The 25,088-nt window shown below is 38.7% G+C and overlaps 1 protein-coding gene across 1 annotated transcript in view; it reads left to right on the top strand.

Annotated features, from left to right (window-relative positions):
* Window positions 1-25,088, top strand: part of PCOLCE2 (procollagen C-endopeptidase enhancer 2) — a 79,097-nt gene that overhangs the window by 43,372 nt on the left and 10,637 nt on the right. The window contains exons 4-6 of the mRNA XM_005546004.5: window positions 9,545-9,669; window positions 13,682-13,818; window positions 23,385-23,539. Coding sequence (XP_005546061.1) covers window positions 9,545-9,669; window positions 13,682-13,818; window positions 23,385-23,539 — 417 coding nt within the window. The remainder of the gene's footprint in view (window positions 1-9,544; window positions 9,670-13,681; window positions 13,819-23,384; window positions 23,540-25,088) is intronic.

Raw genomic sequence — 25,088 nt, 5'->3', positions numbered from 1 at the left:
CAGACAATCGGTGCTGGTCAGCTGCTGCAGCCCGACCAGCAAGAGCTGAAGCAGGACGAGGCATCGCCTCACCTGGGAAGCGCAAGGGGAAAGGGAATCCCTTTTCCTAGCCAGGGGAACTGAGACACACAACACCTGGAAAATTGGGTAACTCCCACCCCAATACTGCGCTTTAAGCAAACAGGCACACCAGGAGATTATATCCCACACCTGGCCGGGAGGGTCCCACGCCCACGGAGCCTCCCTCATTGCTAGCACAGCAGTCTGCAATCTAACCACAAGGCAGCAGCGAGGCTGGGGGAGGGGGTGCCCGCCATTGCTGAGGCTTAAGTAGGTAAACAAAGCCGCTGGGAAGCTCAAACTGGGTGGAGCTCACAGCAGCTCAAGGAAACCTGCCTGTCTCTGTAGACTCCACCTCTGGGGACAGGGCACAGATAAACAACAACAAAAGCAGCAGAAACCTCTGCAGACGCAAACGACTCTGACAGTTTTGAAGAGAGCAGTGGATCTCCCAACACGGAGGTTGAGATCTGAGAAGGGACAGACTGCCTGCTCAAGTGGGTCCCTGACCCCTGAGTAGCCTAACTGGGAGACATCCCCCACTAGGGGCAGTCTGATACCCCACACCTCACAGGGTGAGTACACCCCTGAGAGGAAGCCTCCAAAGCAAGAATCAGGTACACTCGCTGTTCAGCAATATTCTATCTTCTGCAGCCTCTGCTGCTGACACCCAGGCAAACAGGGTCTGGAGTGGACCTCAAGCAATCTCCAACAGACCTACAGCTGAGGGTCCTGACTGTTAGAAGGAAAACTATCAAACAGGAAGGACACCTACACCAAAACCCCATCAGTACGTCACCATCATCATCAAAGACCAGAGGCAGATAAAACCACAAAGATGGGGAAAAAGCAGGGCAGAAAAGCTGGAAATTCAAAAAATAAGAGCGCATCTCCCCCGGCAAAGGAGCGCAGCTCATCGCCAGCAACGGATCAAAGCTTGATGGAGAATGACTTTGATGAGATGAGAGAAGAAGGCTTCAGTCCATCAAACTTCTCAGAGCTAAAGGAGGAATTACGTACCCAGCGCAAAGAAACTAAAAATCTTGAAAAAAAAGTGGAAGAATTGATGGCTAGAGTAATTAATGCAGAGAAGGTCATAAACGAAATGAAAGAGATGAAAACCATGACACGAGAAATACGTGACAAATGCACAAGCTTCAGTAACTGACTCGATCAACTGGAAGAAAGAGTATCAGCGATTGAGGATCAAATGAACGAAATGAAGCAAGAAGAGAAACCAAAAGAAAAAAGAAGAAAAAGAAATGAACAAAGCCTGCAAGAAGTATGGGATTATGTAAAAAGACCAAATCTACATCTGATTGGGGTGCCTGAAAGTGAGGGGGAAAATGGAACCAAGTTGGAAAACACTCTTCAGGATATCATCCAGGAGAACTTCCCCAACCTAGTAGGGCAGGCCAACATTCAAATCCAGGAAATACAGAGAACGCCACAAAGATACTCCTCGAGAAGAGCAACTCCAAGACACATAATTGCCAGATTCACCAAAGTTGAAATGAAGGAAAAAATCTTAAGGGCAGCCAGAGAGAAAGGTCGGGTTACCCACAAAGGGAAGCCCATCAGACTAACAGCAGATCTCTCGGCAGAAACTCTCCAAGCCAGAAGAGAGTGGGGGCCAATATTCAACATTCTTAAAGAAAAGAATTTTCAACCCAGAATTTCATATCCAGCCAAACTAAGTTTCATAAGTGAAGGAGAAATAAAATCCTTTACAGATAAGCAAATGCTTAGAGATTTTGTCACCACTAGGCCTGCCTTACAAGAGACCCTGAAGGAAGCACTAAACATGGAAAGGAACAACCGGTACCAGCCATTGCAAAAACATGCCAAAATGTAAAGACCATCGAGGCTAGGAAGAAACTGCATCAACTAACGAGCAAAATAACCAGTTAATATCATAATGGCAGGATCAAGTTCACACATAACAATCTTAACCTTAAATGTAAATGGACTAAATGCTCCAATTAAAAGACACAGACTGGCAAACTGGATAAAGAATCAAGACCCATCAGTCTGCTGTATTCAGGAGACCCATCTCACACGCAGAGACATACATAGGCTCAAAATAAAGGGATGGAGGAAGATTTACCAAGCAAATGGAGAACAAAAAAAAGCAGGGGTTGCAATACTAGTCTCTGATAAAACAGACTTTAAACCATCAAAGATCAAAAGAGACAAAGAAGGCCATTACATCATGGTGAAGGGATCAATTCAACAGGAAGAGCTAACTATCCTAAATATATATGCACCCAATACAGGAGCACCCAGATTCATAAAGCAAGTCCTTAGAGACTTACAAAGAGACTTAGACTCCCATACAATAATAATGGGAGACTTCAACACTCCACTGTCAACATTAGACAGATCAACGAGACAGAAAGTTAACAAGGATATCCAGGAATTGAACTCATCTCTGCAGCAAGCAGACCTAATAGACATCTATAGAACTCTCCACCCCAAATCAACAGAATATACATTCTTCTCAGCACCACATCGCACTTATTCCAAAATTGACCACATAATTGGAAGTAAAGCACTCCTCAGCAAATGTACAAGAACAGAAATTATAACAAACTGTCTCTCAGACCACAGTGCAATCAAACTAGAACTCAGGACTAAGAAACTCAATCAAAACCGCTCAACTACATGGAAACTGAACAACCTGCTCCTGAATGACTACTGGGTACATAACGAAATGAAGGCAGAAATAAAGATGTTCTTTGAAACCAATGAGAACAAAGATACAACATACCAGAATCTCTGGGACACATTTAAAGCAGTGTGTAGAGGGAAATTTCTAGCACTAAATGCCCACAAGAGAAAGCAGGAAAGATCTAAAATTGACACTCTAAATCACAATTAAAAGAACTAGAGAAGCAAGAGCAAACACATTCAAAAGCTAGCAGAAGGCAAGAAATAACTCAAATCAGAGCAGAACTGAAGGAGATAGAGACACAAAAAACCCTCCAAAAAATCAATGAATCCAGGAGTTGGTTTTTTGAAAAGATCAACAAAATTGACAGACCGCTAGCAAGACTAATAAAGAGGAAAAGAGAAAAGAATCAAATAGACGCAATAAAAAATGATAAAGGGGATATCACCACCGACCCCACAGAAATACAAACTACCATCAGAGAATACTATAAACACCTCTACGCAAATAAACTAGAAAATCTAGAAGAAATGGATAATTTCCTGGACACTTACACTCTTCCAAGACTAAACCAGGAAGAAGTTGAATCCCTGAATAGACCAATAGCAGGCTCTGAAATTGAGGCAATAATTAATAGCCTACCAACCAAAAAAAGTCCAGGACCAGATGGATTCACAGCTGAATTCTACCAGAGGTACAAGGAGAAGCTGGTACCATTCCTTCTGAAACTATTCCAATCAATAGAAAAAGAGGGAATCCTCCCTAACTCATTTTATGAGGCCAACATCATCCTGATACCAAAGCCTGGCAGAGACGCAACAATAAAAGAATTTTAGACCAATATCCCTGATGAACATCGATGCAAAAATCCTCAATAAAATACTGGCAAACCGGATTCAGCAGCACATCAAAAAGCTTATCCACCATGATCAAGTGGGCTTCATCCCTGGGATGCAAGGCTGGTTCAACATTCGCAAATCAATAAACATAATCCAGCATATAAACAGAACCAAAGACAAGAACCACATGATTATCTCAATAGATGCAGAAAAGGCTTTTGACAAAATTCAACAGCCCTTCGTGCTAAAAACGCTCAATAAATTCGGTATTGATGGAACGTACCTCAAAATAATAAGAGCTATTTATGACAAACCCACAGCCAATATCATACTGAATGGGCAAAAACTGGAAAAATTCCCTTTGAAAACTGGCACAAGACAGGGATGCCCTCTCTCACCACTCCTATTCAACATAGTGTTGGAAGTTCTGGCTAGGGCAATCAGGCAAGAGAAAGAAATCAAGGGTATTCAGTTAGGAAAAGAAGAAGTCAAATTGTCCCTGTTTGCAGATGACATGATTGTATATTTAGAAAACCCCATTGTCTCAGCCCAAAATCTCCTTAAGCTGATAAACAACTTCAGCAAAGTCTCAGGATACAAAATTAATGTGCAAAAATCACAAGCATTCTTATACACCAGTAACAGACAAACAGAGAGCCAAATCAGGAATGAACTTCCATTCACAATTGCTTCAAAGAGAATAAAATACCTAGGAATCCAACTTACAAGGGATGTAAAGGACCTCTTCAAGGAGAACTACAAACCACTGCTCAGTGAAATAAAAGAGGACACAAACAAATGGAAATACCATGCTCATGGATAGGAAGAATCAATATCATGAAAATGGCCATACTGCCCAAGGTTATTTATAGATTCAATGCCATCCCCATCAAGCTACCAATGAGTTTCTTCACAGAATTGGAAAAAACTGCTTTAAAGTTCATATGGAACCAAAAAAGAGCCTGCATCTCCAAGACAATCCTAAGTCAAAAGAACAAAGCTGGAGGCATCACACTACCTGACTTCAAACTATACTACAAGGCTACAGTAACCAAAACAGCATGGTACTGGTACCAAAACAGAGATATAGACCAATGGAACAGAACAGAGTCCTCAGAAATAATACCACACATCTACAGCCATCTGATCTTTGACAAACCTGAGAGAAACAAGAAATGGGGAAAGGATTCCCTATTTAATAAATGGTGCTGGGAAAATTGGCTAGCCATAAGAAGAAAGCTGAAACTGGATCCTTTCCTTACTCCTTATACGAAAATTAATTCAAGATGGATTAGAGACTTAAATGTTAGACCTAATACCATAAAAACCCTAGAGGAAAACCTAGGTAGTACCATTCAGGACATAGGCATGGGCAAAGACTTCATGTCTAAAACACCAAAGCAACGGCACCAAAATCCAAAATTGACAAATGGGATCTAATTAAACTAAAAAGCTTCTGCACAGCAAAAGAAACTACCATCAGAGTGAACAGGCAACCTACAGAATGGGAGAAAATTTTTGCAATCTACTCATCTGACAAAGGGCTAATATCCAGAACCTACAAAGAACTCAAACAAATTTACAAGAAAAAAACAAACAACCCCATCAAAAAGTGGGCAAAAGATATGAACAGACATTTCTCAAAAGAAGACATTCATACAGCCAATAGACACATGAAAAAATGCTCATCATCACCGGCCATCAGAGAAATGCAAATCAAAACCACAATGAGATACCATCTCACACCAGTTAGAATGGCGATCATTAAAAAGTCAGGAAACAACAGGTGCTGGAGAGGATGTGGAGAAATAGGAACACTTTTACACTATTGGTGGGACTGTAAACTAGTTCAACCATTATGGAAAACAGTATGGTGATTCCTCAAAGATCTAGAACTAGATGTACCATATGACCCAGCCATCCCATTACTAGGTATATACCCAAAGGATTATAAATCATGCTGCTATAAAGACACATGCACACGTATGTTTATTGCGGCACTATTCACAATAGCAAAGACTTGGAATCAACCCAAATGTCCATCAGTGACAGACTGGATTAAGAAAATGTGGCACATATACACCATGGAATACTATGCAGCCATAAAAAAGGATGAGTTCATGTCCTTTGTAGGGACATGGATGCAGCTGGAAACCATCATTCTTAGCAAACTATCACAAGAACAGAAAACCAAACACTGCATGTTCTCACTCATAGGTGGGAACTGAACAATGAGATCACTTGGACTCGGGAAGGGGAACATCACACACCGGGGCCTATCATGGGGAGGGGGGAGGGGGGAGGGATTGCATTGGGAGTTATACCTGATGTAAATGACAAGTTGATGGGTGCTGACGAGTTGATGGGTGCAGCACAGCAACATGGCACAAGTATACATATGTAACAAACCTGCACGTTATGCACATGTACCCTAGAACTTAAAGTATAATAATAATTTTTAAAAAATAAATAAATAAAGTGTAACTCAAAAAAAAAAATAGAGTCAAGAGCGTCAATACACTCTACAGGACAAATAAAAATGAAACACCACCTATGCACATTATAATTAAATTACAGAAATTTAAAGACAAAGAAAAAATCTTGAAATCAATCAGATGAAACTAAATTACATACAGAAGAACAGTGATAAGAATGATGGCTTCCATTTCATCAGAAACATTGGAAGCCAGAAGGCAGTGTCATAGTGTGTTTTTTGGTTTTTTTTGTGAGACTGAGTTTCACTCTTGTTGCCTAGGCTAGAGTGCAGTGGCGTGATCTCAGCTCACTGCAACCTCCACTTCCCAGGTTCAGGTGATTCTCGTGCTTCAGTCTCTCAAGCAGCTGGGATTATAGGCATGCGCCACCACGGCTGGCTAATTTTTCTATTTTTGGTAGAGACAGGGTTTCACCATATTGGCCAGTCTGGTTTCGAACTCCTGACCTCAGGTGATCTCACCTCAGCCTCCCAAAGTGTTAGGATTACAGGTGTGAGCCACTGCCCCTGGCCTGTCATAGTATTTTTAAAGCGCTGGAGTAAAACTGTCAACCACTATTCTATAGCCAGCCTTCAAGAATGTAAGTAAAATAAAGACATTTTCAGATTAACACTACAAATCTCTGAAAGACATTTTTATCCTTGCACTGGTAGAAATATTGAAGAGAATTCCTCAGGTTGAGGGAAATGACCTTGTAGGGTAAAATGAAAGTAACAGAAGGAATGAAGGTCACTGGAAATAGTAAATATAATAGGGCATATGTTTTTTCTTCTCTTCTCTTAATTTCTTTACATGTATCTGTTCAAGACAAAAAAACCTTAGCACTGTGATGTGGAATATATAGTGTGTGATGTAATATGTTTGACAACCAAAGGATGGACACATAAATGTAATTATACTGTTGCACATACATATACAACACCTAGAGAAGTACAATATTAACTCTGAGTGAATTTTGATAAGTTAAACATTCGTATTATAATCCCTAGAGAACCCATTAAAAATGCAGGAGTTATCACTAAAAGCCAAAAGATTAAAATAGAATACTAAAATTATCCAACTAACCCAAAGAAGGCTGGAAGGAAAAATAGATGGAATAAAAGAAAGGTAAAACAAATAGAAAAAAATAGTAAATCGCACATTAAATCCAAGAAGATCAATAAATATATTAAATGTAAATTATTAAATACTCTGATTAGAAGACAGTTATTGTTAGAATGGATTGAAAAGTCGGACCCAGCTCTATGTTGTCTACAAGAAAGCACTTGAAATACAAAAACCAAGTTGTTTGAAAGTAAAAGGAAAAATATGAAACTTCATTAAAATTAAAACTAATGCTTATAAAAAGACACGGTTACAAATACGAATAGGCAACCTACGGAATGGGAGAAAATATTCACAGAAATATCTGGTGAAGAACTTGTATTCAGAATATACAAAGAACTCATACAACTCAATGATAAAAAGATAAAGATTCCAGTAAGTATAAAAATTGGCAAAACACTTGGACACTTCACAAAGGAAGATATGAATGGCCAATAAGTGCATGCAAAACTACTCAGTATCTCTCATTAGTCATCAGGGAAATGCAAATTAAAATTACAGTGAGATGCCATTACTTACCCACCGTGTTGGCTAAAAAAACTGACACCATCAAGTGGTAGCAAGGATGTAAAGCAACCAAAGTGTTCTACTCAGAGAGGTGCAAAATGATGCAGCCACTTGGAGAAAAGTTGCAGTAGTTTTTCATGAAATTAAATATTTACATCTACGCTTGGCCCAGCAGTTGCAGTCCTGGGTATTTATATAAGAGAAATGAAGGTACATGTACAAAAAATGTGTACAAAACTGTTCATAGCAGCTTCATTCACAATAGTCCAGACTAGAAACAACCCATCAGCAGGAGAATGGGTGAACAAATTTACATGGAGCTGTAAAATTAAACTCATCTGATGCAGCTGGAAACCATCATTCTCAGCAAACTATTGCAAGAACAGAAAACCAGATACCGCATGTTCTCACTCATAGGTGGGAATTGAACAATGAGATCACTTGGATACAGGAAGGGGAACATCACACCCCGGGTCCTATTGTGGGGAGCGGGGAGGGGGGAAGGATAGCATTAGGAGATATACCTAATGTAAATGACGAGTTGATGGGTGCAGCACACCAACATGGCACATGTATACATATGTAAGAAACCTGCACGTTGTGCACATGTACCCTAGAACTTAAAGTATAAAAAAAAAAAAAAAAGAAACCTCATCTACGGGGAAGTTTTTCAGAAAAGTAGTGTAGAGAACTGGCAGGATGGGCAGGGATGCACAAATTTAGTGGGAAATGGATTCCATATCATCATAGCAGTGTGGTTTACACAGGTATAGCCATTTTTCAAATTTGTACAGCTAAGATTTGTGCATTTCAGTGTATGTGAATTTATCTCCCAAAAACCTGTGAAATAATAATAATAAAAACAATGAAGCCGGTGGTGGGGAGTGGGTAACAATATAGATAGAATAATAGAATGATGACAATTATTGTAACTGGGTAATGGATATGTAGGAGGACATTATATTATTCTACTTACTTTGTGTATACTTGAAATTTTTCATTAAATGGAGATTTAGAAATTATTCCAACCTCCATTTTTATAATACATTTTCTTAAATTTAGAAGTTTAAGAATGATTATATTCTGTGTCAAAGAAATATTCCATTAAAGTATAATTATTTTAGTTTCAGTTCAGTTTTTGTTATTTACATTCAAGTAAAATTAAATTTAGAACTTTGTATTAAAATAATTCTTACATTATTTCTGCCAACCTACAGGTACATGTGCAACCTATGAGTACAGCTGCCTGAAATGTTATTTGTCACCTATTAAATGTGATTAGTTTTTGGTGGCTGAAACTAGGGATTTGGGGATAGATTTTTACTTTCTTCCTTATGCCTTCCTGTACTGCTGAAAATTTATAAATGTATTATTTTTACAAACCAAATTTATTCTTAAAACTTATTAAAGATATATATATCTATATATATAACATGTAAAGTTTTCTAGTAATGAGAGCTGTCTATATCAACTAATTCAAATTTTGTCCCTGGGTATTTACTAAATACCAATGCCTTGAGGAATCCTCACATCTCTATGATTATTTGAGCCTACAAGCTTTCTGAATGAGTGCAAATTCAAATGTTTTGTCTTCCTTGTCTAAGAAAAAAAAAAGAAAAAGAGGCCCTGAGTCCACTTCTGCCCTCTCTTGTGTTGATACGCTATGTCAGGTAACGGAGATCATTCATTGTGTGTGTTGGGGGGGTTATATATGTAAACCATATTTTTAAGGGAAAATGTAAGCGCTTCTGCCGTTGCCTTTATTTACTGTACTCTCACCAAAGATCCCACATTCCTAATCTTCACATGGTTGTATTGCTGTAACCTACATAAACTTCTGTGCTTTTTTCCTTGTTTAATACTTGAAGGGGATCAGTATTGTGGAGGACGCCTTGACAGACCTTCCGGCTCTTTTAAAACCCCCAACTGGCCAGACCGGGATTACCCTGCAGGAGTCACTTGTGTGTGGCACATTGTAGCCCCAAAGAATCAGGTGAGATTCCCTGGAAGTGTAAAGAAAGCATGCATGTGTGAATTGCCCAGACAGTGGGAGGGGCCCACGAGCTCTCAAGAGCCTCCGGTTGTGGGGTCTATTCGAGAGCTAAGGGATACAAGAAGAGGAAGGCTCCTGGACACACGTATTTCTTCATGCGAAAACCCCAGATGTATTTATTTATTTATTTATTGAGACGGAGTTTCGCTCTTGTTGCCCAGGCTGGAGTGCAATGGTGCGATCTCAGCTCACCGCAACCTCCGTCTCCTGGGTTCAAGCGATTCTCCCGCCTCAGCCTCATGAGTAGCTGGGATTACAGGCATGCGCCACCACGCCCGGCTAATTTTGTATTTTTTTAGTAGAGACGGGGTTTCTCCATGTTGGTCAGGCAGGTCTTGAACTCCCGACCTCAGGTGATCTGCCTGCCTTGGCCTCCCAAAGTGCTGGGATTACAGATGTGAGCCACCGCTCACGGCCTAGCCTTTGCATTTGTTGACTTGCAAAGTCATGGATTTAATTTCCTGCTATATAATGACAATTTTCAAAACAGTTTTAAAAATACAAATGGTAAGCAAATGCCACATAGGATTGTTTAACCCTGTAGTGGATATTATAAGCAGCAGCAACTAACTGTGGGAGGATAAAAATCCCCAGGTCCGTGGACATTTCAGGTTACCATTTGCTCACATCACAAACCCATCATGTCCTGGTAATAGTTATCGTAGTCACTAAATCAAAAAGTGTGGATGCTTTTCCTTAACAAAGCCAGCAAAAGCAAGCCACATTATCTCTTCAAAGAACAAGCTGGTCTGCTTTAGTGTGTTTTTGGTTGTCTTTTAAAATAAAATATGTGCAGATTCCCCACAAAAAGCTTTATTCATTGTTCTAAAATAATCCACAGAGAAGGTCGACTTTTCTAGTATTTATTAATTTGTGGTTACATATACAACTTTTTACCCTTTCTGGGAACCACTTTCACATCTTAATTGCAGGAAAGAACTTAGCATAGAAACAGATGAAATCTACTTTCTGGACCATTAAAGATAACTTTATAAAAATTATTACTATTAGAAACACTATAGACTTTAATCCAAACACTATGAGTTAAACATTATGATATTGTTTTTAAAAAACTTTTCTAAATTGACCTTTCATATGGCTTGCACAGATACCATTTGTCATATATTTCTTTTTTTCATAGAAAATTATTTAAGCTAATATACCATGCAAGTTAGTGATTTGAACATACACACAGACATAAACACTGATCATAATCCCAAAACTTGGTTTTATTTTTAAGAAGAAATATATGGCCATTTATTTAATAATGGAAGATTTTATAAGTCTGTTGAATGTTTTATAGTTTTAAAGTAACTTTAAAAATTGTGTTTCTGAAACATTTAAACCTTTATGTATTTCTTGAAATTGTATTGATCATTTTCTCTGTAACATTTGTAAATATATTTGACCAAATAATTCCAACTTAATTATACTTGCAGATTATGGTTAAGCATCTCTTTTCCATTGTTCTTCTCTTTGATCATTTAAATTTTAAGTTTGATTTTTATTTTATTAATGTGATTTTTGGCTTCAGTCAATTGAGTTCTTAATCACTGTGTTTGAAATCACTGGCAGTTTCTCAAAGGAGAGAAATATAATGGGAAAATTAAGTCCTAAATAGTTTCTATGCAAGGGAATTATTCTACTGAAGGAATTTTATTGGAATTTTCTTCTATTAAAGAATTACCTTACTTTCATTTGTTACCACAGTTCTTTTCTTTATCTTCTTCTTTACTTTCTAAAATCTTCTCTGCAAAGACTTTTGTGACTTATTTATTTATTTATTTATTTATTTTGAGACGGAGTCTCGCCCTGTCACCCAGGCTGGAGTGCAGTGGCGCAATCTCGGCTCACTGCAAGCTCTGCTTCCCGGGTTCACGCCATTCTCCTGCCTCAGCCTCCCGAGTAGCTGGGACTACAGGCACCCACCACAACACCCGGCTAATTTTTTGTATTTTTACTGGAGACGGGGTTTCACCGTGTTGGCCAGGATGGTCTTGATCTTCTGACCTCGTGATCCGCCCACCTCAGCCTCCCAAAGTGCTGGGATTACAGGCGTGAGCCACCACGCCCAGCCTTTGTGACTAATTTCTAAGTAGAAAAAGTTCACCAATTTTTTTAATAACCTGGAAAGCATTTTATTAGTAAGTGGTGAGAAATCACTGGACCCAAAGAGGAAATATTTTAATACAATTTAAAGCCGCGTTAAGTATGAATAAGCATTATTCACCTGTCACTGGCACTGACTTTTTAAAAGGTAGTTCAGTATGAAGATACGCGGCAATTATGTTCAAAGCCAAAATTACCTTTGTGTCCATCTGTGATGCTGTTGCTGTTATCATCTTCACCTGGAGTACTGTGTGTGCACCTTCTTTAGCTAATAGAAATTGATGCCCTTTATCTTCCCTGAAGTAGCAAGGAGGGTTCTTGCTCACTTGCTGCCCAGCAAGATTGGGTACCAGCTGTCGTAGGTAATAATAAATCCAGTGAGATTTCTTTTCATTCACATGTTGGAAATGTTCTTTTAAACATCTGCTTGTATGGGGAATGATTGATTGCCTATTTAATCAAAATTTCCTATTCACTTGAATAATTTAGGACACTATTATTGGTACTAGTGCAAAAAATTGAGAAATACTAAAAACCTAACACTGACTTTGTAGATCAGTGCTCCTATGCCACTTCTTCAAAAATAACCACACCCTGATTAGGCTGTGCACGGTATCACACATTTCAAACATACTTCAAGAAGACACTGCCGTCAATTCCACTTCCCTGAATAATTGGTCCTGAAAGTTTGACTCCTTTACATCGGATAGAAATGTCAGTCTCCTTCCCTCAAAAGAGGAACAACTCTATCCACTCAGCTCACCCTCCTGCACATATACGCACACACACTACTACTCCCTGACATACACTAATATAAGGAGCACCTTAGATAATACTTTTTATTTCTATTAGCTTCTATTAGGGTATGTAGACTCTTTTCCCACTACAACACACATCCAATTATCCAATTACAGTCTTGTTTTTCTCTTTTTCTTTTTTTCTGCAACTGTATTGAGTATAGGTGACAAGTGAAAATTATATATTTACTGTGTGCAACATTGTATTTTGATATATGTATACGTTGTGAAATGATTACCACCATCAAAGTAATTAACATATCCACCTCAAATAGTTATTCTTTTGTTTGTGTGTGGAGGGTGGTGGTAACATTTAAGATTTACTCTTGGTTGGGCATGGTGGCTCATGCCTGTAATCCCAGCACTTTGGGAGGCCGAGGCAGGCAGATTACTTGAGGTCAGGAGTTCGAGACCAGACTGGCCAACATGGTGAAATTCTGTCTTTACTAAAAATATAAAAAAATTAGCCGAGTATGGTGGCGGGCGCCTGTAATCCCAGCTACTCAGGAGGCTGAGGAAGGATAATTGCTTGAACCCAGGAGGCAGAGGTTGCAGTGAGCTGAGATCGTACCACTGCACTCCAGCCTGGGCAATAAGAGTGAAACTCTGTCTCCAAAAAAAAAAAAAAAAAATTTACTCTCAGCAATTTTGAAGTTTATTATACATTATTGTTGACTATAGTTACCATGCTGTACAATAGATCTCCAAAACCAATTATAGTCTTAAAGTAGGTTGCTAGCATTACATAATGTTCCCATACTTTTGTAGCTGTAAGTGAACAGAATTCTTAACTTTAATATCCTAACTAGAGTTGATCTGAGTTTGAGATGATCTTTTGGAAAGATTACAATTAAAAGCAAAAGAATACCAGAGTTGTTTTTTTTTAACTAAAGAAATATGCAACAAAAAGCACTTAAACATAATGCATACTTTTTTTACAAAGGAAATTTGTAGTATCCTCCAAATCTGGGGAGAGGAAGAATTCCATTTGAGGTTATACAACAATGCTATTAATATTTGACACTTCTATTGTGCTTTCTCTAAAGCTTATAGAATTAAAGTTTGAGAAGTTTGATGTGGAGCGAGATAACTACTGCCGATATGATTATGTGGCTGTGTTTAATGGCGGGGAAGTCAATGATGCTGAAAGAATTGGAAAGTATTGTGGTGATAGTCCACCTGCGTAAGTAGCACCTGTTTATGTCATTAATAGTTTTATGGCTCTAAACTTGTTTCTTGTTCAGTTTCCCAATCACATTTATTTTCTGGAAAATTTTATGTTGTTGTTTTGTTAAATTATTGGGTCTTCTATTAATCAGTTCTTGCACTGCTATAAAGAAATACCTGAGACTGGGTAATTTATATATAAAAAAAGAGGTTTAATTGGCTCAGGGTTCTGCACGCTGTACAGGAAGCATGAGGCTTCTGCTTCTAGGGAGGCCTCAGGAAGCGTACAATCATGGTGGAAGGGAAAGAGGGAGCACACACATCACATGGCCTGAGTAGGAGCAAGGTAGGGGGGAGGTGCCACATGCTTTTAAATGACCAGAGAGCAGAGAGCTCACTATCGCAATGGCAGCATCAAGGGGGATGGTGTTAAGCCATGAGAAACTGCCCTCATGATCCAGTCATCTCCCAGCACACATGCCCCTCCTCAACGTTGGGGATTACATTACATTTGGGCGGGGACACAGATCCAAACCACTATAAGTCTCATAACCATGGAGTCAGCACCACCAACAAAGAATAGCCAACCCATACCCTGAGACAACATTAACAGGAGTGTCAACAGCCAAACAGAAACAAGTAGAGCTGGTGATACCCCAGGGTAAGATGCAGAGCTAGGTACCTGGATACATCACTGCCCTGTAAGAATGAGATCAAGCATCAGAGTGGAATGGGAAAATTCTGAAAACAAGATAAAATAAAAACAACCAGGGGGCTGAGTACTGGGGATCCAGACAAGGAAACCCAGAAGTTTACGACAAACCCAAATGATTTTACCTTATCAGAGCTCTGTCCTGGACTGTTTGAGGCCTTATGCCTCCCCCTCACATTGCTATCCAAATTTTTGCTAAGTGGACCTTGAAGGCACCATGTATTTATTCAACAAACATTTATGGAACCAAGAGTTCTGCCACTTAATAACTGTGTGACACTGAGCACGTTACTTAACTCTGCTGTATTCTGGTCTGATATATAACTGTATTTTGGTGCAAGATATTTCACAACTTCACTGACAATATTAGTAAAAACAACAGCTGAAATTACTGCAGCTTGCCTTCAAGTTACCATTATGCCAATTTAAATACCCTTTTCTACTCTGTTGCTTAAACATAATTAGATTATATGCATCACTTGATTTTATATGCATTACTATGATTTTTCATTGACATATTTGAGTTAAAGGAGGGTATTTTTCTATTTCAATTCATTTACATTTACATTGATAATATTAAGAATGTTTTAATACGTACAAGATAGTAGTTATAATTTAAGCATAATCATACCCAAATTTGGTTTACAGATGAATATATTGGAGAAGGGCCTATTTCTAAGCTCCTAATTATTTTCCCATTGCTGCTGTAACAAATTGCCACACATGCACCAACTTAAAACAGCACAAATGTATTCTCTTACAGTTCTGGAAGTCAGAAGTCTGAAGTCAGTTTCACTGTACTAAAGTCAAGGTGTCAGCAGGGCTGTTTCCTTCTGAAAGCTCTGAGAGAGAATCTGTTTCCTTGGCTTTTTCCGCTTCTAGAGTCTGCCTGCATGCCTTGGCTTGTAGCCCTCTTCCTTCATTGGCAAAGCATGTCACTTCAGTCACTGCTTCTGTCTCCTCTTCTTAGTCAAATCGCCCTCTTATAAGGACACTGGTTACATTTAGGGCCTACCTAGGTAATAACGGACACTCTCCCCTTCTGGAGAGTCTTACCCACATCTGCAAAGCCCCTTTGCCATATAAAGAAACATATTTACAGGGTCCAGGGATTAGGATATGGACACTTTTGGGGACCACCACACCCTATTGAAAGCCAACACATTCATCTATGTCTTCCTTTGGACCTCCTCCTTTTCTCCCTTGAAACTTTCCTCCATTAATTAACCGTCCTCTTTTTCTTCATGTTTATCCTCTACCTCCCTTTTTATACTTCCCCATAGCCTATAAACCTAAGTTCTCCCAAATTAAAAAAAAAAAAAGTTATCAATTCTGTTGACTCTGTCCTGCTCTAGCTTTTCTTCCATGTCTCTCCTCTTCATATCCAAATACCTTTAAAAAGTAATTTCAAGTTGCATTTTCTAGCAATATGCAAGATAAGATATCCTTAAAAACTTTTCATAAACACTAAGCAATGTTCCTTAAAGTTTAAGAAAAAATTTTGAAAGCATTGCTGAGTTGGCAACAAATAAGAGAATTCGTCAGAGGTCAGAAGTAGTAAGAAGCCCAAAGCCAGAGAGAGAAGCACATGCTGAAGGTGGCAGCTCCCGCAGGGCATGTGCCAGTTCCTGGAGGCCCAGCACTTCATTCTAACAGACCGTGCTTGCGGACAAGAGACAAAGCTCGGGGTCTAGGCAAGGGGAGGTCGGAGCAAAGACCACAGCATGTATAGAAAAGGGACCCAAAGAAGGTGACACCAATGTAAGTAAGCTAACTTTCTCTCTTCCTTAAGGGAGATAAGGAAAACTGGCTGTTTTTGCCTTGGCTTTTGGTGAAGGAAAGGATAGTTAGTCTCCGATGAGAATTTCTAACCAAACACCAGCCAACATTTGGGGTTAGAATTTACACTACCTGACTGTCCCCAAAAAAACAGGTCAAGAATTTAGTTTAAAGCTTCCAAGTTGATAATGCCCACAGGAGCTGACAGATGAAAACACAAATCTCTGGAAGAATGCATCTGAACTTAAGCTTCAGAATCCTTTTAAAGTTTCAAGGAATGTAAACTCCCAATCAAAAAATCACAGAACTGAAAGGAAAGCCAAGATAAACAGAGTCAGTAGAAACAAACAGTATAATCAGACCCACAGAGATTATATATCTTAAAATTATTAGATACAGAATATAAAATCATTGTGCTTAAAGTCAATCAATAGCCTACAAAGTACAGGCCATTGAAAGTATGACTAAGAAACAAGAATCTTTAAGAAATGATCGAACAGATTTAACAAGGAACCAAATAGAATTCCCAGAACAGAGATGTAATAATTTAAAACAAGAAACTTAGTACTTGTGTCAAATAGCTGATAAGACAGTTACAGAAAGAATTAGGGAATTGAGAAATATGTCTTGAATGAATTCAGTCTAGAGCTTCTGAAGGAAATTTGATAATACAACATACCAGCAGACCCTCACTGCATCCTCATGTACTGGACGCAGAAAGATAATGATCACAGAATAAAGGACTGACATGCAAAAGGAAGCATTCCAAAGAAAATTTGAGCATAGGGTGAAGATATTAACTTTATAATATGCTAAAGAAAATGTGGATGTTAAATTTGGAATGACCTCTGAGAAAAGTAGAAATACGGTCTTCAACTTGCAAAACAGTGGAGGGAAACATGAAGTGACAAAAAATTCAGTGCAAAAGAAAGTAAGAAAAGAAAAAATGAGAAATATTTTCAAAAGCATGACAGAGCAGGCGTGGTGGCTCAAGCCTATAATCCCAGCACTTTGAGAGCCTGCGGTTGGAGGATCAGTTGAGCCCAGGAATATGACATCAGCCTGGGCAACATGGTAAGATACCATCTGTACAATTTTTTTTTTTTTTAATTAACTGGGAATGGTGGCATGTACCTGTAGTCCCAGCTACTCAGGAGGCTGAGATGGAGGATCACTTGAGCCCTAGAGATCGAGGCTGCAATGAGCTATAATCGTGCCACTGCACTCCAGCCTGGGTGACAGAGCAAGACCCTGTCTCAAAAGACAAAAAGCACAAAATAAGATGGTAGAAATGTATCTGCCATCTAGATAGACATACAGGTATATCTATAAATATGCCTGTAATCAATATAAATACAAATGGACCAAATAATTAATAGAAAACAGTGTTATACTAAATAACAAAACAAAGTCCAGTTATATGTTGTTTACAAGACACATCCCCCAAAATAAAAACAGAGTTTGAAAATAAAAGGATATAAAAACGATTAGAAGCAAACACTAATTGAAGGAAAATTGGCATAGCTTCATTGATATCAGGAAAAAATCAATTTTAGGCAGAAAGCATTACCAGAAATAGTTGCTATATAAATGATAAAAGATCCAGTTTATCAGGCAGGTGTAATAATTGTAAAATTGTAAACTTGTACATAAGATTATATGAAGCAAAAAAATTTAAAAAATTAAGAAAGACAGACCTACAAAGTTCATTATTATAGCTGAGATTTTTAACACATCTCTTTCAATAATTAACAGATTAACTGTTAATGAGAGAAAGATGGGAAATTAGGAGGTAGAAGATTTGAAAAACAATGAACAGGCTTGGTCTAATAGACAAATAGAGAACACTACATCCAGCAACTGGAGAAACTAGTTTTCTCAAGCAAAAATGGACACAGGAGAAAGAAAAAGCCATATTTGCCAAATGATCACTAAAGATATTTAATCAGTAGTTAGAGGTTTTCCTGTCAAGGAAGGAAAAGTTCTGACAGATATTTGAGATACAGACATTTCTAATACTGCACAGAATCTTCCAGAGAAAAATAGTGATTGTTCCACCTCTAATTTTATAAAGCTAGTATGAACCTGACACCAAAAACAAGGTAAGGACAGTATAAGAAAAGAATATTAGAGACCAGTCTCATTTATCGGTATGATATAAAAGAAATCTTGAAACAAAAAACTTGGCAGGCCAAATTTAGCAATGTATGAAAAAATACTCTGTGACTAGGAATTCAAGGTTGGTTTGAATTTAGAAACTTTATTAATTTAACTTTGTACCTTACCAGATTAAAGTGTGACTTGTGGACTTATAATGGAAACATCATTTTATTCACAAATATTTTTTCTTAAATAGCTTGAACTTAAAAGTTTATATATTTTAAACATATATTATTTTAAAAGCACTAAAAATGTTGCTCAGGAATAAGTATAAAAATGTGCTTTAATAGGGAAAATTATAAAACCTTGCTAAAATATATTTTAAAAGACCTAAATAAATGGAGCTATATACAATGCTCATGAATAGGAAGAGTCAATATCATTTAAAAATATTAAAAATGGTTTTCCATTAAGCCTAGCAGTCTAATTCTAAAATGTGCATGGGATTGCAAGGGGATAGGAAGAAGGGGGCAAAAGTAAGACAGTTCTGAAGGAGAAGAACCTGGCAGGAAGACTTGCTTTACGATGTATGGAACCTTATCAGAAAGATGTTGTAATTAAGACAGTGTGGTTTTAAAAGAGTGATGGGCAGACTGGCTAATTAAACAACAAGGAGATGCCAGAAACATATCCACGTGTATCTGCGGATTGGGCCTGTCACAGAGAACCATCAGTCAGCAGGAAAAGGATGGCCTCATTGAAAAATGGGGCCTAGGCTATTTTTATTCATATGGAAAAATGAAGTTACATTCATAGCTAATATCACACAAAAAAATCAGTGACAGATGGATTAGAAACTGAAATGAGAAACTTAGATGAGAATTTCTGTTCATCAGAATCTACCTGAAAGAGAGGGAGAAGAAAAGGCACAGATGGAAACATTTATAACATACATTTGACAAAGGCCTAGGTTCCAGAATGTATTAAGAAATCCTAAAAATTAATAAGGAAAAGATGACCACCCAGTAGGAAAAAAAAAGGGGGGGGGTAAAAGACATGAAAAGGCATTCCCAAAAGAAGAAAACTGCATAGTAAATAAACCTTTGAAAGGTGTGTAAATTGGTATGACCACTTTTGCACCACAAGACATATACACGAATGTTCTCAGCAATATGGTTTGTAATGAGGGTGGGAGACAGTAAATAGCCCAATGTTTATCAGCAAGAGAATTTTTAAATTGTGTTATAGTGCACGCTATATAGCAATGAAAACACTGAATGAATCTCATAATGTTGAATTTTTTTAATATGTTATAAAAAACAGTTATAATGTTGAATGAGCTTTTTTTTTTTTTAATTAAAAAAGAAAAAAGGCTGAGCGTTGTGGCTCATGCCTGCAATCCCAGCACTTTGGGAGGCCGAGGCGGGTGGATCATTGAGCTCAGGAGTTCGAGACCAGCCTGGGTAACATGGTAAAACCCTGTCTCTAAAAATACAAAACAATTAATGTCACCTGGTAGTGCATGTCTGCCTGTAATCCCTGCTACTTAGGAGGCTGAGGTGGGAGGATCCATTGAACCTGGAAGACAAGTTGCAGTGAGCCAAGACCACGCCACTACACTCCAGCCTGGGCGACAGAGTGAGACCTTGTCTCAAAAACATAAAACCAAAAAGAAAAGAAAAATGCACACCATACCCTTTCATTTATGACGTTTAAAAACATGCAGACCTATACAACATATCGCATAGTGATGCATATGTGTGTGATAAACCTATAGCTAAAAACAAGAAAATGAGAAGCACAAAATTCAGGGTAGTGGCTGCCTCCACGAGGGTGGAGGAGGGGCGGCACCGGCGGCCGCTGTTGAGTGTCACTCATTTACCAGGGGTTTGACTGGAAGAGCTTGGCTGCCGGCTCACCGACTAACACTTCTATCCAGAGGGATATTTTTCACAGTTAGAATACTTCTGGGTTAGAGCAGTGCAGAAAATGAGAAAACCTGTTTGGGGAGCTTTTCCCTGTTACAATATGAACAGGAGGAGCACTGGGGATAGGTAGACGGCACCCCATCATACTTGGTTTGATTCCATGTAGATCAATGCCATTGAATTCTGTTCAGAAATATTGATTACTCCCCAGCTAGGTGCTGGGCACCTGGAATACAAAGATAAATTCAAACTGCAAAGATAAGTACTGGGAGGGAACAAAACCAGGCAGATAAGTAAATTGGCTAATGAATGTCCTGGGTGGGTTTCTGAGTTCTTTGGCCCAGTCTGGACAAGTGATTAGGGAAAGCTTTTGAAAGGAGAGTGTGCCTCTCGAAGATGAGTCTTGAAGGAAGAGTTGGAGTTAGAGAGAGCAGGGAGGACAGGCTCATCTCAAGCAGAGGTAACTCCATTAATAAAGATACACAGGAGAGATGTATGTTATTATCCAGACAAAACCTTGAGTTGGGGCCTCTATAGAGATGAGGCAGGAGGGTTGAGTTGGCTTCCGTGTGCTGCAGAGATGGTAACGCTCAACTGAATTTAAGCCAGGCATGACAGGACCAGAGGCTCTAGAACCCCCGTCCTAGACAAGGTGAGCAGGGAGGCTATTGCAATGGTTCAGGTAAAGTTGAGGAGGTAGAGAAGGGTGGTAGAGATGAAGAGGAGGATGTGGATCAAGAAATATTTAGGAGGCAAAATTGGCAGGACATCGTGTTTGGTTGGCTGTAGTGACTGAAGGACAGGATGGCTATGGAATGATAACTGAGCCAGCTAACAGTAACTGGCTCTATACGACATGAAACAGCATCTCAGTCCGTTCTTGGAATTGCCAGTGTAGAGCGGATCTAAGTGAAATTTCCTCTTATCTGCCTAGTGATTTATAACAATTTGCCGATGTAACATGGCCCCCAGTACATTTGTGGCACTGTGGTTCTGTCACATTTATCCTAAAGCTCAGTGCAGCAGAACAAAAATATGTCTTTGTTCCTAAAATACTATTCCTTGAGAAAATTCAGTTTCCAATAGAAAAGGCAGTGAATGATCATATAATTATAACATCGTGTCTAGAAGGCTGACCTGATTGAGTCTTTCCTTTGCTGCTTATAAGTACTTTTTTTGTAATTTTATTTAAACAAAATTAACATGTTTTATTTGTAATTGTAGGTGAGAATTGTGTTTAGTGCATTGTTTTTATTTAATGGAAGTGTTTTTCAAAAGCATGATAGAATATTTTCATAAAAGGCTTGAATCTCAGAAGCATTATTTAAATAACCTGATCACTTTTGTGGCTGGAACTGTCTTAGTCCGTTTTGTGTTGCCTGTAACAGAATACCTGAAACTGAGTAATTTATAAAGAAAAGTAATTTCTTTATTATAGTTATGGAGGCTGAGAAGTCCAAGGTCAAGGGACCACATTTGGGGAGAGCCTTCTTGCTGGTGGGGACCCTTCGCAAAGTCCCCATGTGGCACAGGGCATCCCATGGCAAGGGGGGCAGAGCGTGCTCATTCAGGTCTCTCGTCTTATAAAGCCATCAGTCCCACTCCTGTGATTACCCATTAATCCCATTAGCCCACTTATCCATTAATCTATGAATGGATGAATCCATTCTTGAGGGCAGAGCCCTCATGACCCAGTCACCTCTTAAAGGTTCCATTTCTCAATACTGCTCCACTGGGCATTAAATTTCAACATGAGTTTTGGAGGAGATAAGTAGTCAATCCATAGTAAGCTATAACTGTAGATCACAAAGTTCACTTTTTGATTCATCCCATCCCCTGGCTCAGAAGGTTATATTCAGGATGGAAAAGATCATGCAATTTTTCTAACTGGTTGGGTCAGGTAGATCTACCCTCTCTGCCACCCAACCCCACTCAGCATAGCTGACAGTAGGGAAAAAAAACAAAAGAGGTGCCTTATTATTTGCTGTCCACGATGCGTAAGAAGTGATTGGCTGAGAAGATGTCTCAAAAAGGTGTTCAGTCAAACCACTGGGTAATTCATTTAAATAACTTGTTAACTTTTTTCTACTTCTAAATTAGTTTTTAAACAGAATTCATCAGACAGCATTTTTTTTTTTTACCATTGTGTAAATAACAATAGCAAACCTTAAATGAAACGATCTTGTGTAATGTAGTAATCCCCTAAGATTTAAGAGAGCTTTCGAGCCTCAGTTATCATTTCCACTTAATCTTTAGTGCCAGCTAACCAGGAAGCTCCTAAAATTAGAGCTCTTAATCCATGATGCCGTTCATGAACACCAAAACACATTCATCACTTTCTTTTTTTTCCTTTGCAGCATTTTGCTAATGGAGATTATAATAGAAATGCTTCCATTTCAGGCATACCTAAGAACTGCCATTGAAAATGAAATGGAAGTCCTTTGCATGGCTTTCTTAGCCCAGAGTGGATAGAAAAGATAATCAGCCCACTGAGTTAATCCCTCTGGCTTTGTCTTTACAGGGTGTGGGAATTTGTTCACCAGATTTGTTCATTTTATGCTCTGTAGCCAACATATGGCAAACCCAGGCCAGCTTGAATGCAAGAGTCTTAGTTCAAAGAATCTGCCTTTTCCCAATCAGGCAAATCATGAGGTGCTTTTTGAAAACCAGCCATGTCCCAGTGTCTGCCACAGTCTCTGTGGCAGGAGTTACCTGGTCCTGGGTTCAACTTCTGACTCTCCCAACATACTAGCTGTAGGGCCTTGAATAAATCACTTGAACTCTCTGAACTTCAGTTGCCTATTCCATAAAAAAGAGATAAAAATAGGGTTGTTGTAAAGGTGGAATGTGACAATTCACATAAAGCACAGTGCCTAGCTGTGCAAACACTCAGTAAATGTTAGGTATTAGAATTGGTATTTTTAAGCGTTTTAACTTTTAAGTTTAAACAACTGGTAATTCTATTGTCAGAAGTATGGAAAACTAGAAAATTTTACATTTTCAGAGAGGCACCACTTTTAAGTATTTATGTATATGTTTAAAAACACATTTTTCTTTTTTTAGGCCAATTGTATCTGAGAGAAATGAACTTCTTATTCAGTTTTTATCAGACTTAAGTTTAACTGCAGATGGGTTTATTGGTCACTACAAATTCAGGCCAAAAAAACTGCCTGCAACTACAGCACAGCCTGTCACCACCACATTCCCTGTAACCACAGGTAAGTTTTTCTGTTTGGAAGTTTGTGCAAAAACTTTAGGAGTATAAGAAGAATTCTTTTAAAGTAGAAAAAAAATAAGAGAAAGATACTTGAAATTAAAGTTAAATAGGATGAAAGCTTTGGTAAGAGAATAATATGACTGCATTAATGAAAGAAAGGTATAGGAGGTAAGAATGCTTATAAGCTAATAGTTTTTAAATATCAGGTAAGAAAATTATGACCATTGAACAATGACTAGGAAGCCTGTTATAAGCACAGATCATTCTAAGCCTAGGTTTCCATTTCCGGAACTGACAAAATTGTCGTTTGCTTTTTATTACATAGAATTGTGATATTTTAGGTTGAAGTTTTAGGGCCTTGCTGTCTGTTTTTCATAGTCTGCCAATGTTTGGTTTTGATTTTTTTGTTTGTTTGTTTTTTGTTGTTTTTTTGCTTCTCAGTGAAATGTCATGTAAAATGTTATTTATTTATTTTCAAATCGGAGTAAATTAAACAACAATATTCAACGAAGTACAGAGGCTGGTTGGGAAACTGGCCTGGGTGCTGAGACTTGATGTAGGGAGGCAGGGTGTCTGTAGCTAGTACCTGGCCTATCAGCTCCACCCCCTGGGATTTCAGGCCTCAGATCTAAAAATCCAAATCTAGGGAGGAGGGGGAAAAGCAGGAAGGAAAGACTGAAGGTTAAGATATAAAATAGGCTGAAATAAGCCCAGCTTTATTGCCCCCATTTTCCATGTACACTCAGGCTGGGGCTGAGTACAGGCAGGCGCCTCTGGGTCTAACGTTTCCTCTCATTCCGCAAGTGCGCCACCGTGTGGTATGGACGTGTACTGCCTCATTGTAACTGCTGTATTTCTCCAGCTCAGCTCAATAAGCCTTGGTGTCCATGTTCTTTCTAGTGAATTATCTGGTCACACTCATTGAGCTAGTGGTTCCCCTGCTTTTATCTCCATCCTGAACTTTCTCTGAAATCGCAAGCATGGATTTGTAATTCTCTCCTGGACACAATGTGACTGTAGCTGTTTAAATGAAAGCATATACAAACTTGTTTTTATCACACTATTTTCTGCCTCAAACCTACTTCTCCACTTATTTTCCCAAGCACGTCCGCAGCATCAGTAGCCTCACTCAGGGTCATCTTTGATACCCTCTGTCTTTTCTCCCGACCTCATGCCCCGCCCCGCTCCCATCACACCGTGTAGACCATGTTGTTCTTCCATTAAATGTATAGTCTACAGCTATGCTATCCAATATGGCAGCCACTGTGAGCACTTAAAATGTGGCTATGATATTGGGGAACTGAATTTCTAATTTAATTTTAATGAATTTAAAATTGAAAAGCCTCATGTGACTAGTGACTACCAGATTGGACCACATGGGAGCCCAAACCCCTTCCCGTGGTATGTCAGACCCTTCACACTTTGTCCCCAGCCTCTCTTTCTAATTTCATCTTCAGGCCTTGCCAACTCTCTCCTATGCTCTAAGTATTTTTGCTTTTATCCTATGTGTGGGGGACGCTGTTGATGGGTTTAAGCAAAGTTCAGGATTA

The sequence above is a fragment of the Macaca fascicularis genome, chromosome 2, assembly GCF_037993035.2.
Source record: "Macaca fascicularis isolate 582-1 chromosome 2, T2T-MFA8v1.1".
Taxonomy (NCBI): domain Eukaryota; kingdom Metazoa; phylum Chordata; class Mammalia; order Primates; family Cercopithecidae; genus Macaca; species Macaca fascicularis.
Note: the sequence above shows the minus strand (reverse complement) of the source record. Positions and strands in the feature narration are given on the sequence as shown.